The following is a 21,027-nucleotide window of genomic DNA, read 5'->3' as shown; positions in this document are numbered from 1 at the left end:
TTTTTTTCCAATGCCCAAGTTAAACTACGGAAACCTTTCGAATGCACATAATGAAAACCCATATACAGTAAATCAAGGTTATGGCTGAAAAAAATAGCGTAACAAAACGGACATATGTAACACTATGCCTTCTCTCCACAACCATTTCGCGTATCGCGATGGGCATAGGTATACACTCTTTGCCTCCTATTTACAAGCAACACACCCCATCCGGTACCCCTTGTTTTACCACACGCTTGAAGCTGACCAATAATAAACATGTCTCTGACATAACTGTCCATACCCTGTAGGTACTATCTATTCTCCATAATGTCAATGTTTCGAAATTTTGCCTGGAAACCCTTGTTACACATACGAGCTGTGCAGCACTCTCGAAAATTATCACCACTAACACATGTTTCTTGATCAGATTCAATGTTCCTTTCACTACCATTTCTTACGAAAATTCTCATTCTTGTATGTAATATAGGTGAGTGTGTAACTGATGTAGTACTCTCTTTTTAGTCGGCGTTTTCACATTTCAAGTCGTGGGTATCAAGAGAGGAGATTAAATCAACAATACAAAGGCCAAGGTCAATAATGAATTGGTTTAAAATGCAGATCCTTATCACTACATTTGAATCTCTATCGAATGGAGTGGTTATAAGATATTTACCAACTAAATAATTTTACATAACCACAGTGTTAAATTTTGTTTAAGTTTTGTAATATATTATTAAAACAAAAGAATATAAGTTAGCAATTGTATTCAATAATTAAAGTCTAGGTTCTCATATACAATTGCCCTGCAGGTAGGATGTTAGAATTGTACCCGTTGCCCCTATTGCATGATCGTAAAAGGCTACTAAATTTAGGATCTTATCTTTTCTCGTCTTCCTAACTGACTTTATCATTCCTAATTCCTCCCTTGGCACCGCCTCACTTTTGGCCTTGAGTTGAGCGTTCGCCACCGTGAGGAAGGCTCTGGGTTCTGTCCCCTGGCCGAGACACACCAAAATCTATAAAAGTGGTAGTTTCTTCTGCTTAGCGCTCAGCATACAGGGAGTGGGACGACTGGTTCGCCCGTTGTCAATATAATGTGACATGGTGGGGTGTGTTGCCTGGTGTCTTCGGCGGCATGCTGAACAGTTCCACTATACAAGAAGACACAACACGAATATACCACAATCTCCCTTAACACGCACCGCGCACAACATACATCCAACACACCGCATACATGGGAGGCCGTCTTTATATGACCATAGCAGTTAATAGGACGTTAATTAATCAAACAAACAAACAAAAATCTCATATAACAGTAATTAAATTTCATTTGTTTTAATACAAAATCCAACTCTCATATTGGCAGCTTCTTTTTCTTCATATGCTATGAAGGAAAAAATCCGAGAATGGCGCGAAAATCCGACGTAATCATGACGTCACAATAGAGACGTTCACATTGCGTATGGATTAAAACATATAAATCCTTTGGAATCGTACGTCTAAGCGTAATTCATTTTATCAAATAGCCTGAAAAATTGATCATAAAAATTGATGTTACTATTTTAAACTTCACCGGGATATGAAATAAATTTTGTTTGCAAACATTCGTGAAAATCCTCTACGCGGATTCACAGATTTTGCAAACAAAATTTCTTTCATACCCCTATGAAGTTAAAAAATAGTAACATCAATGCTTAACTAGATTAAAAAAAGGTTTGGGTCTTTCATTTCAAACTCCAATCAGGGTAGCCATGTTGAAATCAAGCGCATTTTGCGCTAAAATCTGAAATTCTAATGTTTATACATGTACCTTTTCATTATCAAAATGGATATTTTGAACCTTCATCTCAATCTGAATTTCCAAATTCATATAATGGTTATCAAGGAATAATTACTTGTCAGAACATATTTTTACCTTTGAATTCTTAATTGGCCAGCTAATCAGCAACCTGGGCTCAATCAGGGGCCATTTCGAAGGTCTTTATTTCATTTAGTTGGTTGTTCCCTAAAAGGAATTGTATTTTAATCAGGTTGAAAACAAGATGAAACAACAGCATAGCTTCATGAAAGGAACGTGTACAGAAGTATACAGAAATTACTAGCGGTATAGTTTTAAGTTAATCAAATATTTTAATTTTAAATGCATATAATCTGCATTAATATACATCACAATCAATGGCAATATTAATTGGCATGTGAGGAAAATTAGAGAAAATGCTAGATAATTTAAACTTGTAAAAATATTAGCAGTCATTTTGTTTTAGCATTTCTTAGCGACATAAATTTTGCTCTAAAATCTTCTTGTGGTAATATGTTTTCTTTTTACTGTTTATAAAACTGTGCTGGTGATAATTCACCGTTAATCTGTTATGGATCATGATATAATGTTGATTGATTTTAATAGCTCGTGTCATCTTGGTACACGCCATCGTCATTGACTATCACTGCGGCAGACGGAAAACAATTTAAAATGAAATTAATGTGCAATGCTTATACAGACTAAATGGGAATTTCGTTGGGTTTTTATACTTTTTGTGGTTTTATGTTCATATCTTAGGCCATCGATAAATATATATGTTATTATTGCTTTGAAGAAAATTTCATACCTATTATTCTAGAACATATTTTGACTCATATGATTAATAATTGTATGTAGGTGGGTTTGTGCTGACCTGTCGGTATGGATGGGTGTATCACGATGATAACTTTTATCTCTTCACACAACACGGGAGTACTTGGCAAAATATGAGGATAAATATATATATTTTTTATTTATTTCTGAAAACAACGAAATAACGTGAAAAATATTTGATTCAAAAGTACACATAAGTATCGTTCTATTAACAACATTGCTCTAAAAGGTTATAATGCGGTAAGCGGATGGGATGTGTTGCTTGTTATCTTTGGCAGCATGTTGCAGCATGGTAAAAACTGCAAGAGGTCAACTATACAAGAAGACTCAACATGAATATACCACATTTTCCCACAAACACACACCTCGCACATCACACACGGAAAACGCCATATACACGTTAGGCCGTCCTTAAATGGCCCTGGCTGTTAATATGGCATAAATGTAATGAACCTAATTAAACCTTGTCATTCTATATCAATTTCAAACAGTTTTATTAACTAACAAGAGGCCCATGGGCCTTAACGTCACCTGATATCAGATACAGAATGAAGTCATGCATATAAACACTATCGATTTGTCCATCAGGCCCTTGAAGTCAGTCAGTGATTTTATAAATTTTACTTTTTAATCTATGAAGATTATTTGGTTACATCAAATCTGTGAATTCAGAAGAAAATTTTTTGAAACGTTATCCATTTTCACCCCTTTTGGCCCCACCCCTCTGGCCCCTAGGTGTCCGCCAGGACCTATTTGGATGTAATGTTAAAATGCTATCTCAGGCTAATAATTCAAACCCAGATTGACTCATTTCCTATGAAAACTTAGCAAATAATGTTCCTAAATGTGTTTTTCCTATATAAACTATAGTAATTTGACCCCCTCCCCAGGGGAAAATCTGAGATCCCAGGGCCATGAAATTCACATTTTTTTGTAAAGGGCCTTAAGACCTTCCAATCTATCAAAGAGTATCTGGTTCCATCAAATCTGTGAATTCAAAAAGAAGATTTTTGAAATTACCATTTTGACTCCTTTTTGGCTACGCCCCTCTGGCCACTGGGGGTCGGCCATGACCAATATGGATATGATGTTAAAATGCTATTTCAGACTAATAATTCTAACCCAGTTTGACAAATTTTCTATGAAAAATAGGCAAATAATGTTCATAAATGTGTATTTCCAATATAAACTAAAGTAAACTTGACCCCCTCCCCAGAAGGGAAACATGAGACCCCAGGGTAACATTATTCACAATTTTTGTAAAGGACTTTAAGGCCTTTCCATCTATGCAGAGTATTTTATTTTTAACCAGTTCCGGAATTTCAGAAGAAGATTTTTGAAGTTTTAGCCTATTTGACCCGTTTTGGCCCCGCCCCTAAGGCCCCTGGGGATCAGTCATGGAAAATTTGGTAATAAGATTCAATGGCCATCACATAGGGATAATTCTGACTACAATTGACTAATTTCCTATTATAATGACTAAATAATGCTTAAAAATGTGTTTTCCCTATATAAACTACAGTAAACTTAACTCCCTCCCCAGGGGGAAACCTGAGATCCAAGGGTCATATAATTCACAATTTTCATAAAACACCTTAAGACCTGTCCATCTATGAAGAGTATTTGATTCTAATATTTCCAGTATTTAAGAAGAAGATTTTTAAAGTTTTAGCCTATTTGCCCCTTTTGGGCCCGCCCTTCTGCCCCGATGGGGTTGACCAGGACCAATATAGATATAATATTAAAATGTTATCTCAGGCTAATAATTCTAAACAAGTTTGACTCATTTCCTATGAAAATTGAGCAAAAAAATGCTCATAAAGGTGCTTTCCCAATATAAACTATAGTAAACTGGACCCCCTCTCCAGGGGGAAACGTGAGACCCCAGGGTCATATAATTCACAATTTTCATAAAACACCTCAAGACCTTTCCATCTATGAAGAGTATGTGATTCTATCATTTCCAGAATTTCAGAAGATTTTTGAAGTTTTAGCCTATTTGACCCGTTTTGGCCCCGCCCCTAAGGCCCCTGGGGATCAGTCATGGAAAATTTGGTAATAAGATTCAATGGCCATCACATAGGGATAATTCTGACTACAATTGACTAATTTCCTATTATAATGACTAAATAATGCTTAAAAATGTGTTTTCCCTATATAAACTACAGTAAACTTAACTCCCTCCCCAGGGGGAAACCTGAGATCCAAGGGTCATATAATTCACAATTTTCATAAAACACCTTAAGACCTGTCCATCTATGAAGAGTATTTGATTCTAATATTTCCAGTATTTAAGAAGAAGATTTTTAAAGTTTTAGCCTATTTGCCCCTTTTGGGCCCGCCCTTCTGCCACGATGGGGTTGACCAGGACCAATATAGATATAATATATAAAATGTTATCTCAGGCTAATAATTCTAAACAAATTTGACTCATTTCCTATGAAAATTGAGCAAAAAATGCTAATAAAGGTGCTTTCCCAATATAAACTATAGTAAACTGGACCCCCTATCCAAGGTGGAAACGTGAGACCCCAGGGTCATATAATTCACAATTTTCATAAAACACCTCAAGACCTTTCCATCTATGAAGAGTATGTGATTCTATCATTTCCAGAATTTCAGAAGAAGATTTTTGAAGTTATAGCCTATTTGACACCTTTTGACTCCGCCCCTAAAGCCCCTGGGGGTCAGTCATGGACAATTGGTTAATAGGATTCAATGGCCATCTCATACTGATAATTCTGACAATATTTGACTCATTTCCTATTACAAATGATCAAATAATACTCAAAAATGTGTTTTCCCTATATAAACTACAGTAAACTTAACCCCCTCCCCAGGGGAAAACCGGAGACCCCAGGGTCATATAATTCACAAATTTTGTAAAGGACATTAGGATCTTTCTATCTATGAAGAGTATTTAATTCCATCGTCTCTGTGAGTGAAGAAGAAGTTTTTTGAAATTTTAGTCCATTTTACCCCTTTTGGCCCCTCCCATAGCTCCTTGGGGGGTGGGGACCATATAATTCACAATTTTGATTGGCCTTATGCCTTAGAAGGTTTTTGCAAAATTTCATTGAAATTGCTTCAGCAGTTTTGGAGAAGAAGAAGTCAAAAATGTAAATTGTTTACGGACATACGACGGACGACGCACGACGGACGACGACGGACAAAAGGCGATTAGAATAGGTCACTTGAGACTTCGTCTCAGGTGACCGAATTAAAAGTCAATGGGAGTGGACAGCAGACACTGAGTATAAAAGTTTTCTCTAATTTGTCATTCAATCCTCAATCACGAATTCAAAGCCTGTATTTGAAACCCGATACATATCAACATCGGTGATTTTTTTCTACGGGAAATCCTGCTTATCTTACCATCACAAGGTACCTACATCAACATTATTCGTATATAGGAGGTATATCTTATTTAATCTGATTTGAATTGCTGCATTGTAAGTAATATAACTTTTTCCTTGCTTGTTTATATTAGGAAGATTGTAATGCTCGGGGAGGAGGTCGAAATTCGAGAAGTCGAGAGGAAAATGAGTTTGTCAAGGAAGAACTACGAAAAAGACACCTAGGTTTGTGTACATCAAATTTAACATTAAACGAGATATCATTTCACGATATTGTCATCCCATATCCATATTGATTCTGTTTTCATACATATGTTTTGCCTTTACTAGAAAACTGTTGTCAGATGACCGTTAATGCCCTTTGGCATCTTGTTTACTGTTATCAAGTTGGTCTTGATTATATTTAAGAACACACAAGGGGTTCCGTCAGTTACTTTTTAGGAGGTACTGACAGGGAGAGGGAAGGTGTTTGGAAATGGATCAGAACTGACGAATTGATTGAATTCAAACACTTCAAGCCAACAGAACCTAACAATGATAAGTCAGAACATTGTCTGACACTGCTTGAAGAATCGGACTTCGGATGGAATGATGATCAATGCGATAAAAATTACATGGAATTTGCAAAATCAGGTAAACATTTTCAGAATGATTTTTATAATGTTATAGTTAGATGAATAGATATTTGTATTTTTAGTGCCATTCAGTTATATTTATGACAACATATTGCTTCACATTTTACTATTAAGATGTGCAATAATACTTTAAGTAAATATCTTTATATTTAACGGTCAACTGTCGAAATGTATTGCATTGTAATATATACATACACAGAGTTGAATTTGAAAAAAATTCAAACGATTAATTTTAAGGTGGAAAATTAGTGCACTGCAATGTCTCATAATTAGATTAAATCGAAATCTTTATATTACGCTATTGCCATAATTCCCTGCACCATGATTTTTTTTCAGCGTTGACTACAACTTTACGTAGATTTCAGGACGTGTTGAAAAACAACACTGTAAATGATATTAATAAATTAATAAATTATACTTTTTGAACAAATTACATAGACGGTTCAGATGTCACGGATGGTTTGTGCGTGTGTGTTAAAATATCAAATACTATATCAGTTACGAAACCTATCAGTGATATCAGCTACATAATTTTGCAGTTATTAAATTATATCATAAGTTCCTATCTCTGTTTAATGTTCAGACAAAAAGAGAGACCAGACCGTCAGTTTTTTGTAATGTCAAGTGGATAATGTTGTTAAAAACAATAAAAATCTATAAAGATGAGTTATTGTACGTAGGTATTTGTTCGTGCATGCGTGTACATTTTCGCCAACATTTATAGAAAGTAATGAAAACTTTTTATTAACGGCGATTTAATCCACATGATGGAACAGCCATATTGGAGGTGATCAGTTGATGTAAGTAACTATGCCAACATAAGTGACGTCATAATGGTCACGTTTTGGATGTCACCATATACTTCACTTTGCCTTGATTAGTTTATATTGTAGAAGTTGCAAATGAATGTAATTATAATGTTATATAAGTTTAACAGGAAAGCTATGCTTAGAAAGGAAATTGCGGCATGCCAGGGAAACTCATCTATTCAGGGAGATTTGATACGAAAACGAAATGGTATGATAAAGAGTACAAGTAACCATGTCCGTCCTGTTCCGTCGCGGTTTGTGTGTGACTTTGGTATATGGAGGCATCGGGATTTACATCATACATCTACTTAGTTATTGTTAATTCTTTTCTTCAATTTATTCAACTGTTACGTTACTTTGTTCATGTGTTCAGGTGTACGTCAAAGAGATGATAGTAGTTTATCGGCGGTGTACGTTAACAAAGATGTTAATATTGTATCGTTGGTGTACGTAAAAACATGTTAATAGTGTATCGTTGGTGTACGTTATATATTAATAGTCGATATTATCGCTGTTTAATTGTCTCATCATCAGACGAAGTATTGTATTCTGATGAGTTTATTCAATTAGATTAAAGGTGCTATGCGTAACGCTGCACGATTTATATATAACAGAAACGATAAAATAACCTATATAAATTTTATTGGAAAACAATGTATAAACAAATATTAATAATAATGTAGGAGTATGATACTATATACAGAGGATGGTAATTGTAATATAGATGTGTTTTGTGTTTTATTTCTATCCAAAAATTGGAGATCCGTGAAACCTTCGGGGAACAAGTACATGGTCAATTATATGGACAACACCATTGGTGGCGGAGATATCAGCCTTGATTACATTTCCGTTGTTGACTTGGACGGAGTCTCCTGAAACATAAGTTTAAAACATTAACACATTTTAATTTCTTTAAAGTTATGATTTAATAATATTGACATCAATCAGGGACTCCTGAGCCAAAGAAAATGATCTAAATTAAAACGAAATGAAATAAGAAATTGTACTCAGCAGGATTTAACCCTTTGATATTATTTTGCAGTTATTCTCTCTATCATGGCAGCAGGAAGGTCGAGCCTTGTAGCATTTGGAGGGGAATGATTTTCGAAAAACTTTTGATCAAGGTTAGAGCCTTGTGGTACGCCGGTCTTAATATATGTTCTAAAATCGTCTGTTAGGAATGCATAGATACCAAACAATATTAAACGATATTTGAAATAATGACAACGTACCTGACACACGGATCCTGATGATGTCGTGGTGAGTATCAAGTGTCCTTACGTGTTCCCTGTTGTACAGACCAGCGGAATATTCTGTGTGTGGAACCACGTGATATTCCAGAATTTCTGAAGATAAAAAGTGGTATTTAAATGTGCGAGATAACATGTGCTCTATATATAGCAAACCGGAGAAAAACAAAATGACATTGATGAATGCCGATTACAATAATGTAAATGCAAATTGCTATTGAAAAATTATTTTCAAATTCATTTAATAAATATTAATCAAACCATCTAAACATTAATATTAATACAAATTAAATACAGGTTCAATGATCATTACCTATTAGAAGTTGTGGGTCATTGGCCAGATGGTCCAATACTCCAGATCCAAGTCGGGCAAAAGCATCATTGGTTGGGGCGAATACAGTCAAACCGTCACCTATTGAAAATAATGATAAAATAATGATAACAATAATCCACACCGTCCTGTGGAGAGCTATTTGGTAGGTTTAAAATTTTATTGTCCGTGTTGAGGCAGCGTACACTAACATGCGTTACACCTCTATTAAAGATGCAGCTAAATTAGTTTATCAAATGCTTCCGCAATAAAAAGGTTTTAAACGATAAATGTGTCTAGCAGAATATCACGGTTAATATATCAGACATGAATGGTGAAATATGAATATGTAAAATCTACCTTGTAGGGCTGATACAAGGTTGGCTGATTGGACTTTCGATAACAGGGTAGATAATTCTGAGTTACCAGCGACGAGATCGACAATGCTTCCCTCTGGTGGGAGCATTACAGAATCAAGGATATGGACATATCCATTGCTAGCCTGGAGGTCGAAACGGGAAATTGTGGATCCTTCAACGGTTACTTTCTACACATAAGAAGATAAACAATTAATACAGCCACATCACATATCATATTATTCAAATATTTTCCCATCGTGTTAAAAGTTCTTGTAAGAAAACCCGTGTGAATTTGGATAATCGTTAAAGAGACAATTCAGTCTAAGAGTACATTAAAAAGTACACATATTTCGGAAACAAACCAGTTCTAATAGAAATTAGATTAGTTGGTTTTACTGTGATATGCCAGAAAAGCCCACTGTAGCGAAATATATGTGAAATGCTCAAACTCGCTTAATGTCCGCCATTACACATAGTGGTCGGATGTCTTGTATGCTGAACCCTGGCCCTAACCAGGATTATAAAGAAATGTTTGTATAGAACTACTCAAATCGCTCTTACAGTAGTGTGTTCACCTTATTAGATGCACGTTCTTGTCTAAAATGCTCCTATTGCATTTGTTAAACGTGCGTGACTGTAGCTCGGGTATGGGTACAGCGTACTTGTTGTACTAGCTTAATCTATTGATCAATGATTTGCATTTTCAACGGTATTAACCAAACTACTTAACATTGTCGTGAAATTTGTCAATATTTCCTGCTTTATGTTTAATCAGGATTGTAGAACAATACATTTATGTCATATTTTGCTTCGTGGTTATGTAACAGAATTAGCCTCGCTGAAATGTCCTTTAAAATAATTAAATTTGCAAATTAACAAATCTCCGGCTAATAATGACAAACTCGTCTGCTTTTTTGGTTTGTTCTTAATAACATCAAAGATAATATATATGTATATTTTTACATTTGCTTTTCATAATTACTACATATAATAACAAAGCAGAGAGTGAAGTGTATATCGATATAAATGACACGTGAAACGTGACAATTATGACGTGGATATGTCAACTAAGAACCATTTAAATCGCTGTTCTGTTTTCTGAATTAAACCATCGTTGATTAACGGTTTTCTTTGTCTAATCTCAACAATTTAAAAGTAAAGACCCCAAAAATGAGTAAATATAATCAATAACCTATATCTCTATTTTATAAAATCTATGGTATATAGGTACTGGAAGTATGGAGACAATTTATTAATTATAAACTAGCGCACATTATGCATATCTATATACACAATTTCATAAAAAGATACTTTGATGACTAAATATTAACCGAAAAAAATTCTGATGACTTACATGATTATGGTTGTAGATATTAAGACGGATTTTCTTGCCAGCCAGGGTATCCAGTTGGGCCTCGTTAGAAGCGTCCTGTTTTCGGACTGATCCCGAGACCACATGATATTTCAAAACGTTGGCGAGAGCATTCACGTCGCTGCCTAGGGTGGCCATAAGGCTCGCGGGCAGCTTAGCAAAGGCAGCATTTGAGGGAGCGAAAATGGTGAAGTTTCCTGTTAATGCAAAGAACATCGTTTTCAAACTGTAGAATGCTATGATGTGGGTCACTGTTATGAATCTCTTTGTCCAAATACTGTGCCCAATGAATAGAAGTTTCAAAGTGTTATTATGACATTGAAAATAATTGCAATTTGAATAAACTATTTAGATTGAAATCGATATGACGGAAAAAACATCTCTCAGAAATGTCATGATCACATTATAAAAAACGTTGACCGTCATAAGAAACCACTGACCTTGAGTGAGAGCATCAGCCAGACCAGCTTTCTGTACCAGACTAACCAGAGTAGACTCTCCGTCCGATTGTAAAACTTCTACTAAGTTACCGCCCAATACGGTATGCAGAGCTAGGGTGAAGCAAATTACACGAAGCATTGTGTGTTTTGAGTAAGGATCAGCGATTATTTCGTCTGGAGTTTTCTGGAGGCGACTGGTGCTTTCGAAAACCCTCAGCTCTTATTTATACCATTGTTGATTCATAAAATGGTGATATAATTCCAGTATTTTGTCCCGTGTAAAGTAAACGTGACTGTTATCAGCGTAGTGGATGTCTTCTACACATGGGACAGAACGAATTCTCATTGATTATGTTGTGTATTGAATGTTTAAGATAAGTATATTTCACAGATTCACTTCAACAAAGAGACACATGTCTTAAAATTTTAATAGCGCTATTTTGTCGATTTTAGTAAATTGCGTAACATTTTTCATACGTATTTATCTTACTTATTTGTTTCTAAAATACAAGGACTACATCCAATTTGTCATACGATGTGCTTTAATTAATATTTTTTTTGTTGTTAAACGTTTGTCCGTTCAATTAACTTAACTTCGGGTTTTGTAATTGTGTCATGGATATTTTGTTGAGTAAAAGAATACGACGACTCAACTGCTTCTAGGTATTTTTATATAAAGTAGTTATATCTTCTTGTTTCATATTTGTATGAATGTTTAATTATTAACTATTTTTTGTCTTATGCACGTAACATTAGCCCTGCAGGTATGGCGTAAGAATTGAACCTGCTGCCGCTCCCGGGGAATTATCGTAAAAGGCGACTAAATCTAGCATCTCAACATTTCTCTACTTCCTATTTGACATTCTGCTTCCAAACGTCTCCCAAATTCGAACTACATTTTAATAACATTATTCGGATATTTTATCGCGAACGTCTAGACAAATCGATTAGGTATAAATTCAAACTGGACCAAAATCCATTAGCTTATAAAACAGACTAAACTTTTTCTTCGTTACAATTGCATCTGAAGCAAATGTACTAAAACACTATACAATGTAGTTTTAAACTATTGCGTAAAAAGATAACGACACGTTTTATATATTTACTAGGCAGTTCGTTTTTACCCCTTAGTGAAAAATTATATCGCTGGAATAGTAATAACACATATATACGAATGTAAGGGAAAATTCAACTGTTTACATCTTATTGTCATAAACGTCACCAGTTTGTAATGATTTTGTTGTTTTTTTTCCCTTTAAAGGAATTATTTTATCTACTCGGAATTAATTTACATAGAAATTCATTGACAATTTTTTTTTCTGTTTGAGTAGTGGATGGCCACGCACGACTGGAATCTTGACATTCTGGACATTTGGTTCTATTCTTTAATCACATGTCCACGTGCTGCTATATATATATATTATGTGTCTTCGTGTTTATCTACCGATTACGTATAGCGTATACCTGTAAAGTTTACACACGTCTTGAATTATCACGTGTTAGTCAACGACCAAAGGTCGACCATATAGGATACCGGTCAGATGTCCAGTCAGAATTCCTTCGTAATTACTCAAACAAACAAAAAAGAAAGGCTGTAAATTTCTCTGTAAATTAGCTCTCAATATGTAAAACAAGTTTTGAAAAGAAAAAAAGAAACTGGTTACAGATTGATGAATTTAGATAAAAAGATGCAAAAAAATGGTCATAAATTTCTATGTAAATTAACTCTGATACATAAAGCCATTCATTAAAAAAGAAACTGGTTACAATTTGATGAATTTAGATATAAATAGTATAATTTACAGTTTATTGGTATACATGCAAATATTCCAGCGATATATCAATCCAGGAAAAACAGAATATGCTGGCAATAACAAATTATTATGAAACGTCTTGTAATCTTTTTACTTGATGGTATAAATCTTATAATGTTTTATTACACATGTTCTTACTAAAATGGGAATTCAGGAACAAATTTAGTATTTGTTATATCACCCAATATCAATGGGTCCAGTTTGAATTTAAACACCATTGATTGGTCTAGAGATTTCTGCAAAAATATTCAATAAATGTAATCAGGTAAAATAAAGGAGCAAGCGTTCATAGCTAATTAATGGAAACCCCATATAGTTTAAGGTTTTATACCCTGGTTAAACTAGTGATATTTTCTATGCATATATATTCCTTCTTAATTGTACTTAAACATAATTAAGTTAATGTAAACATCAGGCCTAACCTTAGGTTTTATTGTTGACTCGTAAGTGTTGTGTTATTTAGAAGGTTTAACAGAATTAAATAAGATTAAATTTAAATAATGATATCAACATGCAACAAGAAGATATATTTTTATAAACGAATAGAGCTAAGACCAAAATGAAGACCGGAGCTATATATGTTTCAAATTAAAAAAGTAAAAATGTGAAACAATATCACAATGTATATTTATCAATTTAATTACAGTGTATGGCACTCGCACAACAATCAATTGTTTAATACCGAGATAAAGATTAATTCAATATCTTTTAGAAACGAAAAAGTCATGCAAATTATTTTGATTGACAAAATAGCAATATGAATACTTTCAAGATACATGATATGTATAAGTGATAAAAGTATATATGAAAGATATACCATTAATCTAAAAGGTTCAATACACCACGTAAGCGATGTGTAGAAGACATCCACTGCGCTGATAACAGTCACGTTTACTTTACACGAGCCAAAATACTGGCGTGCTACATCACCACTTTATGAAACAAATTCACGAATCCACAATGGTATAAATAAAAGCTGAATGTTATCGAAAGCACCAGTCGCCTCCAGAACTCCAGACGAAACAGTCGCTGAGCCTCACTCCAAACACACAATGATTCGTGTACTTTGCTTCACCCTGGCTCTACATGCCGTATTGGGCGGTAACCTAGTAGAAGTTTTACAATCGGCCGGGGAGTCCACTCTGATCAGTCTGGTACAGAAAGCTGGTCTGGCTGATGCTCTTACTCAAGGTCAGTGAATTCGTATCAAGGTCAACTTTATTTTCAATAATGCCGCCAGCACATTTCTTAGAGGTGTTTTTCCCTTTATATCAAATTCATTCTTTATAGTTTATTAACATTGTAATTATTTTTGATGTCATTATAACACTTATGATAATTATACAAGATTGGAAAACAATATACCTACACTTACTTTATTTTCACATTTCAAAAACGATGTATTTTGCTTGGCAGGAACGTTCACCATTTTCGCCCCCTCCAATGCTGCCTTTGCTAAGCTGCCCGCTAGCCTTATGGCCACCCTAGGCAGCGACGTGAATGCTCTCGCCAATGTTTTGAAATACCACGTGGTCTCAGGATCAGTCCGAAAACAGGATGCTTCTAACGAGGCCCAACTGGATACCCTAGCTGGCAAGAAAATTCGTCTTAACATCTACAACCATACTCATGTAAGTCAGGCGCAGATAACTAGTTTTTCTGTTGATATTTAAGCTTCAAAGTATCTTTTTATGAAATACGTGCCAAGACTTGGCAAACAATCTTCATAACGCGCGTTAGCTTTACTAAGTTTTGGGATTTTTACTTTTAAGTTGTTGTGATAAGATCACGAGAAACGTTGATCAACGGCGGTTTAATCCAGAGAATAGAAAAACTATTGAGACGACGATTAGTTGACATTTACACGTGAATATTAATAACGTCATAATAGTCACATTTTGTATGTCAATTACATCCCTTCGCGTCTTACTGTCTTTGGTGTTATATAGAATAGATAAAACAGCATAAAAATGTGTCGTTATTAGCTGAAACATTGTTATTTTAAACAACCTTTATTCTTTTAAAAAATATCTAACGTCACATGGGTTTTCTAAATAGTGTATAAAGATAATATTTTAATCAAAGTTAACTTTGAATATGTTAAGAAATTATCCGTATCATGAGATAAATAATGTGGAGGTATTATCTAAAAAAAATTCTTCTTGTGTTTAGAAAGTAACCGCTGAGGGATCCACAATTACACGTTTTGACCTCCAGGCTAGCAATGGATATGTTCATATCCTTGATACTGTAATGCTCCCACCAGAGGGCAGCATTGTCGATCTCGTCGCCGGAAACTCGGAGTTATCTACCCTATTATCGAAGGTCCAATCAGCAAACCTTGTATCAGCCCTTCAAGGTAGGTATTATAATACAAATTTTCGCCTTAAAACGGTTCTATAAACCTTTGTATTTCATGTCGGTAGCTTTAAATAATCATCTTCAACGAATTTAACAGCACCTTCACATAAATACTAGAACTAACAATTCAATTGATGTTTCTAGCATTTTGCTCCCAATGAATAATGAAATTCTAAATCTACTAAACGGCTCCGCAAAACAGACATGATTAAAATTGTAATCAATAACTTGTTTTTCCTGTCGTCTACACTAGGTGACGGTCTGACTGTATTCGCCCCAACCAATGATGCTTTTGCCCGACTTGGATCAGGCGTATTGGACCATCTGGCCAATAACCCAAAACTTCTAAAAGGTAATTATCATTGAACCTGGATTTAATTTGCATTAATATTAATGTTAATATGGTTTGATTAATATTTATTGATTAAATTTGAAAATGTTACCATCATTTTCAATAACAATTCGCATATACATTATTGAAATCGGCATTAAACAATGTAATTTTGTTTTTGCTCCATTTTGAATCAATAGAGCACATTTAAAAAGCACACCCCTTTATCTTCAGAAATTCTGGAATATCACGTGGTTCCACATACAGAATACTCCGCCGGTCTGTACAACAGGGAACACGTAAGGACAATTGATACGCACCATGACATCATCAGGGTTCACGTATCAGGTATGTTATCATTATTTCAATTATCATTGAACATAATTGTTTAATAAGTACATATGTTAAGGCAGACGTACCACAAGGCTTTAACCTTGATCCAAAGTTTTTCACCCACGACCTCCAAATGCTACAGGGCTCGACCTTCCTGCTACCATGACAGAGAGAGAATGACTGCAAAAATAACATTAAAGGATTGAATCCTGCTGAGCAAAAAAAATATTTTCATTTCTTTTGAATTTAGATAATTTTCTATTTTCAGTGTTGTTTTTTTAATTCACAACTTACGTTAAAATAAATTTGCATCATTACCTCTTTTTTTTAAATTATTTCTTTGTGGCAATATGATGATAAAATGTGAGTCCCTGATTGATTTAATAACCAATATCATTAAATTACAACCTAAACGAAATTAAGATTTGTAAACATTTTAAACTTGTGTTACAGGAGACTCCGTCAAAATCAACAATGGAAACGTAATCAAGGCTGATATTTCCGCCACCAATGGTGTCGTCCATATAATTGACCATGTACTTCTGCCTCGAAGGTTTCAAGGCTCTGCCATTCTCGGAAAGTAATTAAACAAACAACATCTCTATTACAATTACCATCCTCTGTAGATAATATCATACTCGTACATTATTATTGTTATTTGTTGATATATTGTTTTCCAATAAAATTTACGAATAGTTTTTTAGCGTCTCTGTTATATATATAAATCGTGTAGCGTTATGCAAAGCAAAAAAGGTGTCACCTCTTATCTTATATAATAAACTCATCTTTGAAATCAGAATACAATACTTCGTGTGATGAAACAATTAAAGATCGATAATATCGACCGTTAACATATACCTTGCACCAAAGATAAACTATTAAGATCTTTTTAACGTATACCAACGATCCATGAACATAGCAAGGTTGCAGTTAAAACAGAATAACTAAGTATTTGTAAGATTTATGCCGATACCGCCATATACCAAAATAACACATATACCACGACAGGACGGACATGGTTACTAGTGCTAATGCCCCCCTCCTCTCCACAAACATTTCAGAGTAGTAGGCAAGATTAATAATATAAATAACGTGGACACACGGAAAATCGGTATTTAGCAACGAAATTCATTTACTTACAGTTAATTACAGCTGCATGAGCTGTATAACGTTTATAAGTAGATACCGGTATATTAAAACATCTATGTGTAATATGTATTATCTGAAAATATAGTAAACTGGGTATAACAAACTGTATTTATCTAATTCTCTTTCATTTTGATTCACTCATCCGCTTCCACTGCATGGCCTTACAAAGACGATGCTTCAGTATACTAAATTTTCAGCTTTTAACGCTTTTGACCGTCCCAGGACATAGATATAGATTAACGGAGAACGGACAATTTGATATGATAATAACAAGTACCACCAAAACCACTATCGGTGTTGAACTATAGTCTGAGCTGATAGCTATAGGTAGTCAACGCCGTTGACGACCACACGATGTCAACAGATATTCGGAGACAGAAAAGTATTTTATGCGTCCATCTTGGTAACAGACAGCATGGGGTGCAGTGATCCATTCAACACCACATTCCATGGTTCATTGGATTACAGTACAGGTAACAGGTCAGAATATTTCTGGCATACTTTTAGGCCCATCAATAATATTGCAATACTGAAATAACACAGTAATCAAGTTATCAAAACAAACTATACAAACAGAAAATGTAGACAGACTGCATACACAGGCAAAAGTGTCAATTTCAGAGTTCCAACAGCACTTAGTTTCTTGACGGCAAACATGTCAAAAGTAAATTGTATTATAAAAGAATTAAGATAGACTCTATCATTCGATTCTTACAGCGCTTACCAATTGTATGTTGTCTGATATTATTTTCTCTAACCAATGCATGTCATATATGACAATCAATACTTAGTTTACATTTTTTGTAAAAGGGTTTTACAGGCATTGAACCACTAAATTACGCTTATTTATAAATCATAATTTTCGCATTGCGCTTAAATGCGTACGTTTATGGTAGTATATTGAACTAGACATTTTGCGATGTAATATTTTTTTAAATAAAAAATCATATCCCTTTAAAAAAGACTAGTTTAATGTTTAGAGCTAAAACTTTATCGATGGACTGAAGGAGGTCCAATAGTGGCCGAATATATATTCCAATTCCATAGAAATGATTTTGCTTTTACTTTGAATTTATTTTGGCCTTTTTTCGGATTATTGATATCCTAGCTTTATACCGTTTTTATCTCACCAAAACTTGTTTGGTTTGTAAATCATTCATTTAACGCAATATAGACTCTCCTGCAGATCATAAGTAGATTATAAATGATCAGATAAAGATACTAATTTATGATTCATAATTTCAAATCTGTAAATATCCTAATTTAATCCACACAAAAATTTTGCGGCCAGTCATTTACGAAGTTTTAGACAGACAGTCGTCTACAATATTTTGTATTTTAGCAGCTCCCACATATATGTATCACCGTTCTAATTTTATATAAATATTTGCGAAATATAAAAAACAAGTTTATACAAAATATGTGTCTTTATTAAATTTCGATATCACTCTCCTATTAAACATATATTGGTCATAAGCGTTTGGGAAACGATAACACAATGATTATACCAAGACATAGTAATTCTTAGTCTACACAAACACGTATTTAACAGTACTTGAATAAGAAACACAAATAAAAACTAATGAACATTCATATAAAGATCATTTTATTGGAACATAACAGACATTAAGATAATGACAGCATGGTTAGGGTATCCTTACATGACCATAGCTGTTAATAGGACGTTAATTAATCAAACAAACAAATTTTATCAGGAAGTCATTTGTCCAACTCAGTAACTTTTGAGTCTCTCGCCTTTTACATATTTCTTTGCCATGGCTGTTTTCTGCCGTTCTTTTGGTACAGTAAGATATAAAAGTGACTGTTTACATAAATACTGCTTTCACACGTTTGTGTACCATACTTTCATATGTTTTTTATATATCATTTATGGTACACAAAGAAGTGAAAAAAACTATACCATATTATAAAGCGTTACATTTTCATATCTTTTTCACAGGCTCTTGTCGGCCATCCTAGATAAATGTGTATTACAATAATACTGAAGTATATTTTTCCGATGTAACGCGAAGCTATTAATATATGACATGTACATGCGTAGTCAATTATGAGTCGTCTCAATTATAGTAAACATTTAGACTTAACAAGGAGTTCAACTTTCTGGTAAATATTGTCAGAAAAAATACGACGAAATCGTGAATAATTTTAATAAAAGATCGTCACAACGTGGTCTTGACAAAGTGAATAATAATAGTGGGGTATTATTATCAGGAAATAGATACCACATTAACTTTCACCAAGAAGAAATACTAATAGTATCGATGAAATATATCACGTGAATACGATCAAGATTATCACATCTGATCTACAACTAGGAACCCCATATTTGAAAACAACATAACAGTGTTTATTACCTTTAGAGGATATACTTAATATATGTATATGTGTAAGAAGTGACCAGCAACACATTCAAGGAAATGATGAAAAGACAACACGAAACACGGAAAGGAACAATGTTATGTATCGTGGTAGTTGTAATTATGTCACAGATAGACTTAAGCTATCCGCAGCACGTCTTTCCCGAACATACAAGAAGACAGTGTAGCGCCATAAAGAAATCGGACATCAGGGAATATATAATGCCGGGGATACTCCTCAAGGAAGACCTGGCGGAGCTCCGTCGACGTCAGCAGGAGATGTTGGACGCAATAAGAGGTATTAGTGTTTTTCGGATGATTGTACAATAGGCCAGATAGGGTAAATATATTTTCTTCTTATTTATATAATGAAAACAATGAAATGACGTGAATAATATTTGAAACAAAAGTCACAATAATTTTCACATTAACAACATTGCTCTCAAGAGTCATAATACGGTTAGCGGATGGGATGTGTTGCTTGGTATCTTCGGCAGAAAGTTTTAGCACTGTAAAAACGACAAGAGGTCCACTCTAAAATAAGACTCAACACGAATATACCTCAGTCTCCCACACACACCTCGGACATTACACACGAAAAACCCCTTATACACGTGAGGCCGTCCTTAACTGACCCTGGCTGTAAATAGGACGTAAATATTATGAACCACATTAAACATTGTCATTCTATATCAATTTCAAACAGTTTTATTAACTAAAAGTCAATGGGATTAGACAACAGACACTGATTATAAAGGTTTTCTCTAATTTGTCATTCTATCCTCAATCACGAATTCAAAGCCTGCATTTGAAACCCGATACATATCAACATCGGTGATTTTTTTCTACGGGAAATCCTGCTTATCTTACCATCACAAGGTACCTACATCAACATTATTCGTATAGGGCGTCACAAGCAGTAAAACAGGAGGAGGTATATCTTATTTAATCTGATCTGAATTGCTGCATGGTAAGTAATACAACTTTTTCCTTGGTTGTTTGTATTAGGAACATTGTAATGCTCGGAGAGGAGGTTATCTGGCCGAAATTCGATGTCGGGAGGAAAATGAGTTTGTCAAGGAAAGAACTACGAAAAAGACACCAAGGTTTGTGTATATCAAATTTAACATTAAACGAAATATTATTTCACGATATTGTCATCCCTTATCCATATTGATTCTGTTTTAATGCATATATTTTGCCTTTACTAGAAAACTGCTGTCAGATGACCGTTAATGCCCTTTGGCATCTTGTTTACTGTTATCAAGTTGGTCTTGATTATATTTAAGAACACCACAAGGGGTTCCGTCAGTTACTTTTTAAGAGGTACTGACAGGGAGAGGGAAGGTGTTTGGAAATGGATCAGAACTGACGAATTGAAAAGACCTCAAGCCACCAGAACCCAACAATGATAAGTCAGAACATTGTCCGACACTGCTTGGAGAATCGGACTTCGGATGGAATGACGATAAATGCGATGAGAAATTACATGGAATTTGTAAAATCAGGTATTTGT

General features: G+C 34.4%; 3 protein-coding genes across 3 annotated transcripts; 2 read left to right on the top strand and 1 right to left on the bottom strand.

The window, feature by feature from the left end:
• Positions 1-158: 158 nt before the first annotated feature.
• Positions 159-6,647, top strand: LOC138319517 (C-type lectin domain family 4 member K-like). The gene is made up of 4 exons (XM_069262670.1): positions 159-168; positions 2,639-2,727; positions 6,105-6,195; positions 6,379-6,647. Exons 1-4 carry the CDS (start codon positions 159-161, stop codon positions 6,645-6,647), a joined length of 459 nt encoding a protein of 152 aa, XP_069118771.1.
• Positions 6,648-8,039: 1,392 nt separating this feature from the next.
• Positions 8,040-11,284, bottom strand: LOC138319516 (transforming growth factor-beta-induced protein ig-h3-like). Its single transcript, XM_069262669.1, has 6 exons — positions 11,146-11,284; positions 10,688-10,902; positions 9,335-9,521; positions 8,978-9,076; positions 8,647-8,760; positions 8,040-8,286 (listed from the first exon to the last, which is right to left on the bottom strand). Exons 1-6 carry the CDS (start codon positions 11,282-11,284, stop codon positions 8,159-8,161), a joined length of 882 nt encoding a protein of 293 aa, XP_069118770.1. The 3' UTR covers positions 8,040-8,158.
• Positions 11,285-13,924: 2,640 nt separating this feature from the next.
• On the top strand, positions 13,925-16,682 carry LOC138317711 (transforming growth factor-beta-induced protein ig-h3-like). Its single transcript, XM_069259568.1, has 6 exons — positions 13,925-14,150; positions 14,376-14,590; positions 15,132-15,318; positions 15,574-15,672; positions 15,886-15,999; positions 16,438-16,682. Exons 1-6 carry the CDS (start codon positions 13,940-13,942, stop codon positions 16,566-16,568), a joined length of 957 nt encoding a protein of 318 aa, XP_069115669.1. The 5' UTR covers positions 13,925-13,939; the 3' UTR covers positions 16,569-16,682.
• The last annotated feature ends 4,345 nt before the right edge of the window (positions 16,683-21,027 follow it).

Source organism: Argopecten irradians, chromosome 3 (assembly GCF_041381155.1).
Source record: "Argopecten irradians isolate NY chromosome 3, Ai_NY, whole genome shotgun sequence".
Classification (NCBI taxonomy): Eukaryota; Metazoa; Mollusca; class Bivalvia; order Pectinida; family Pectinidae; genus Argopecten; species Argopecten irradians.
This window is presented reverse-complemented; position numbering and strand designations above follow the sequence as displayed.

Bases quoted from the DNA above. Each gene is read 5' to 3' on its own strand.
- LOC138319516 (XM_069262669.1), bottom strand. From the start codon at position 11,284: ATGCTTCGTGTAATTTGCTTCACCCTAGCTCTGCATACCGTATTGGGC. The intron at 9,077-9,334 runs GTAGATTTTACA...TATTTTCAATAG, and splicing joins CCTTGTATCAGCCCTACAAG to GTGACGGTTTGACTGTATTC. The intron at 8,761-8,977 runs GTAATGATCATT...TTTTATCTTCAG, and splicing joins TGACCCACAACTTCTAATAG to AAATTCTGGAATATCACGTG.
- LOC138319517 (XM_069262670.1), top strand. The intron at 2,728-6,104 runs ATGAGGATAAAT...TGTTTATATTAG, and splicing joins ACGGGAGTACTTGGCAAAAT to GAAGATTGTAATGCTCGGGG. The intron at 6,196-6,378 runs GTTTGTGTACAT...ATTATATTTAAG, and splicing joins ACTACGAAAAAGACACCTAG to AACACACAAGGGGTTCCGTC.
- LOC138317711 (XM_069259568.1), top strand. From the start codon at position 13,940: ATGTTATCGAAAGCACCAGTCGCCTCCAGAACTCCAGACGAAACAGTC. The intron at 14,151-14,375 runs GTCAGTGAATTC...TTTGCTTGGCAG, and splicing joins GGCTGATGCTCTTACTCAAG to GAACGTTCACCATTTTCGCC. The intron at 15,673-15,885 runs GTAATTATCATT...CTTTATCTTCAG, and splicing joins TAACCCAAAACTTCTAAAAG to AAATTCTGGAATATCACGTG.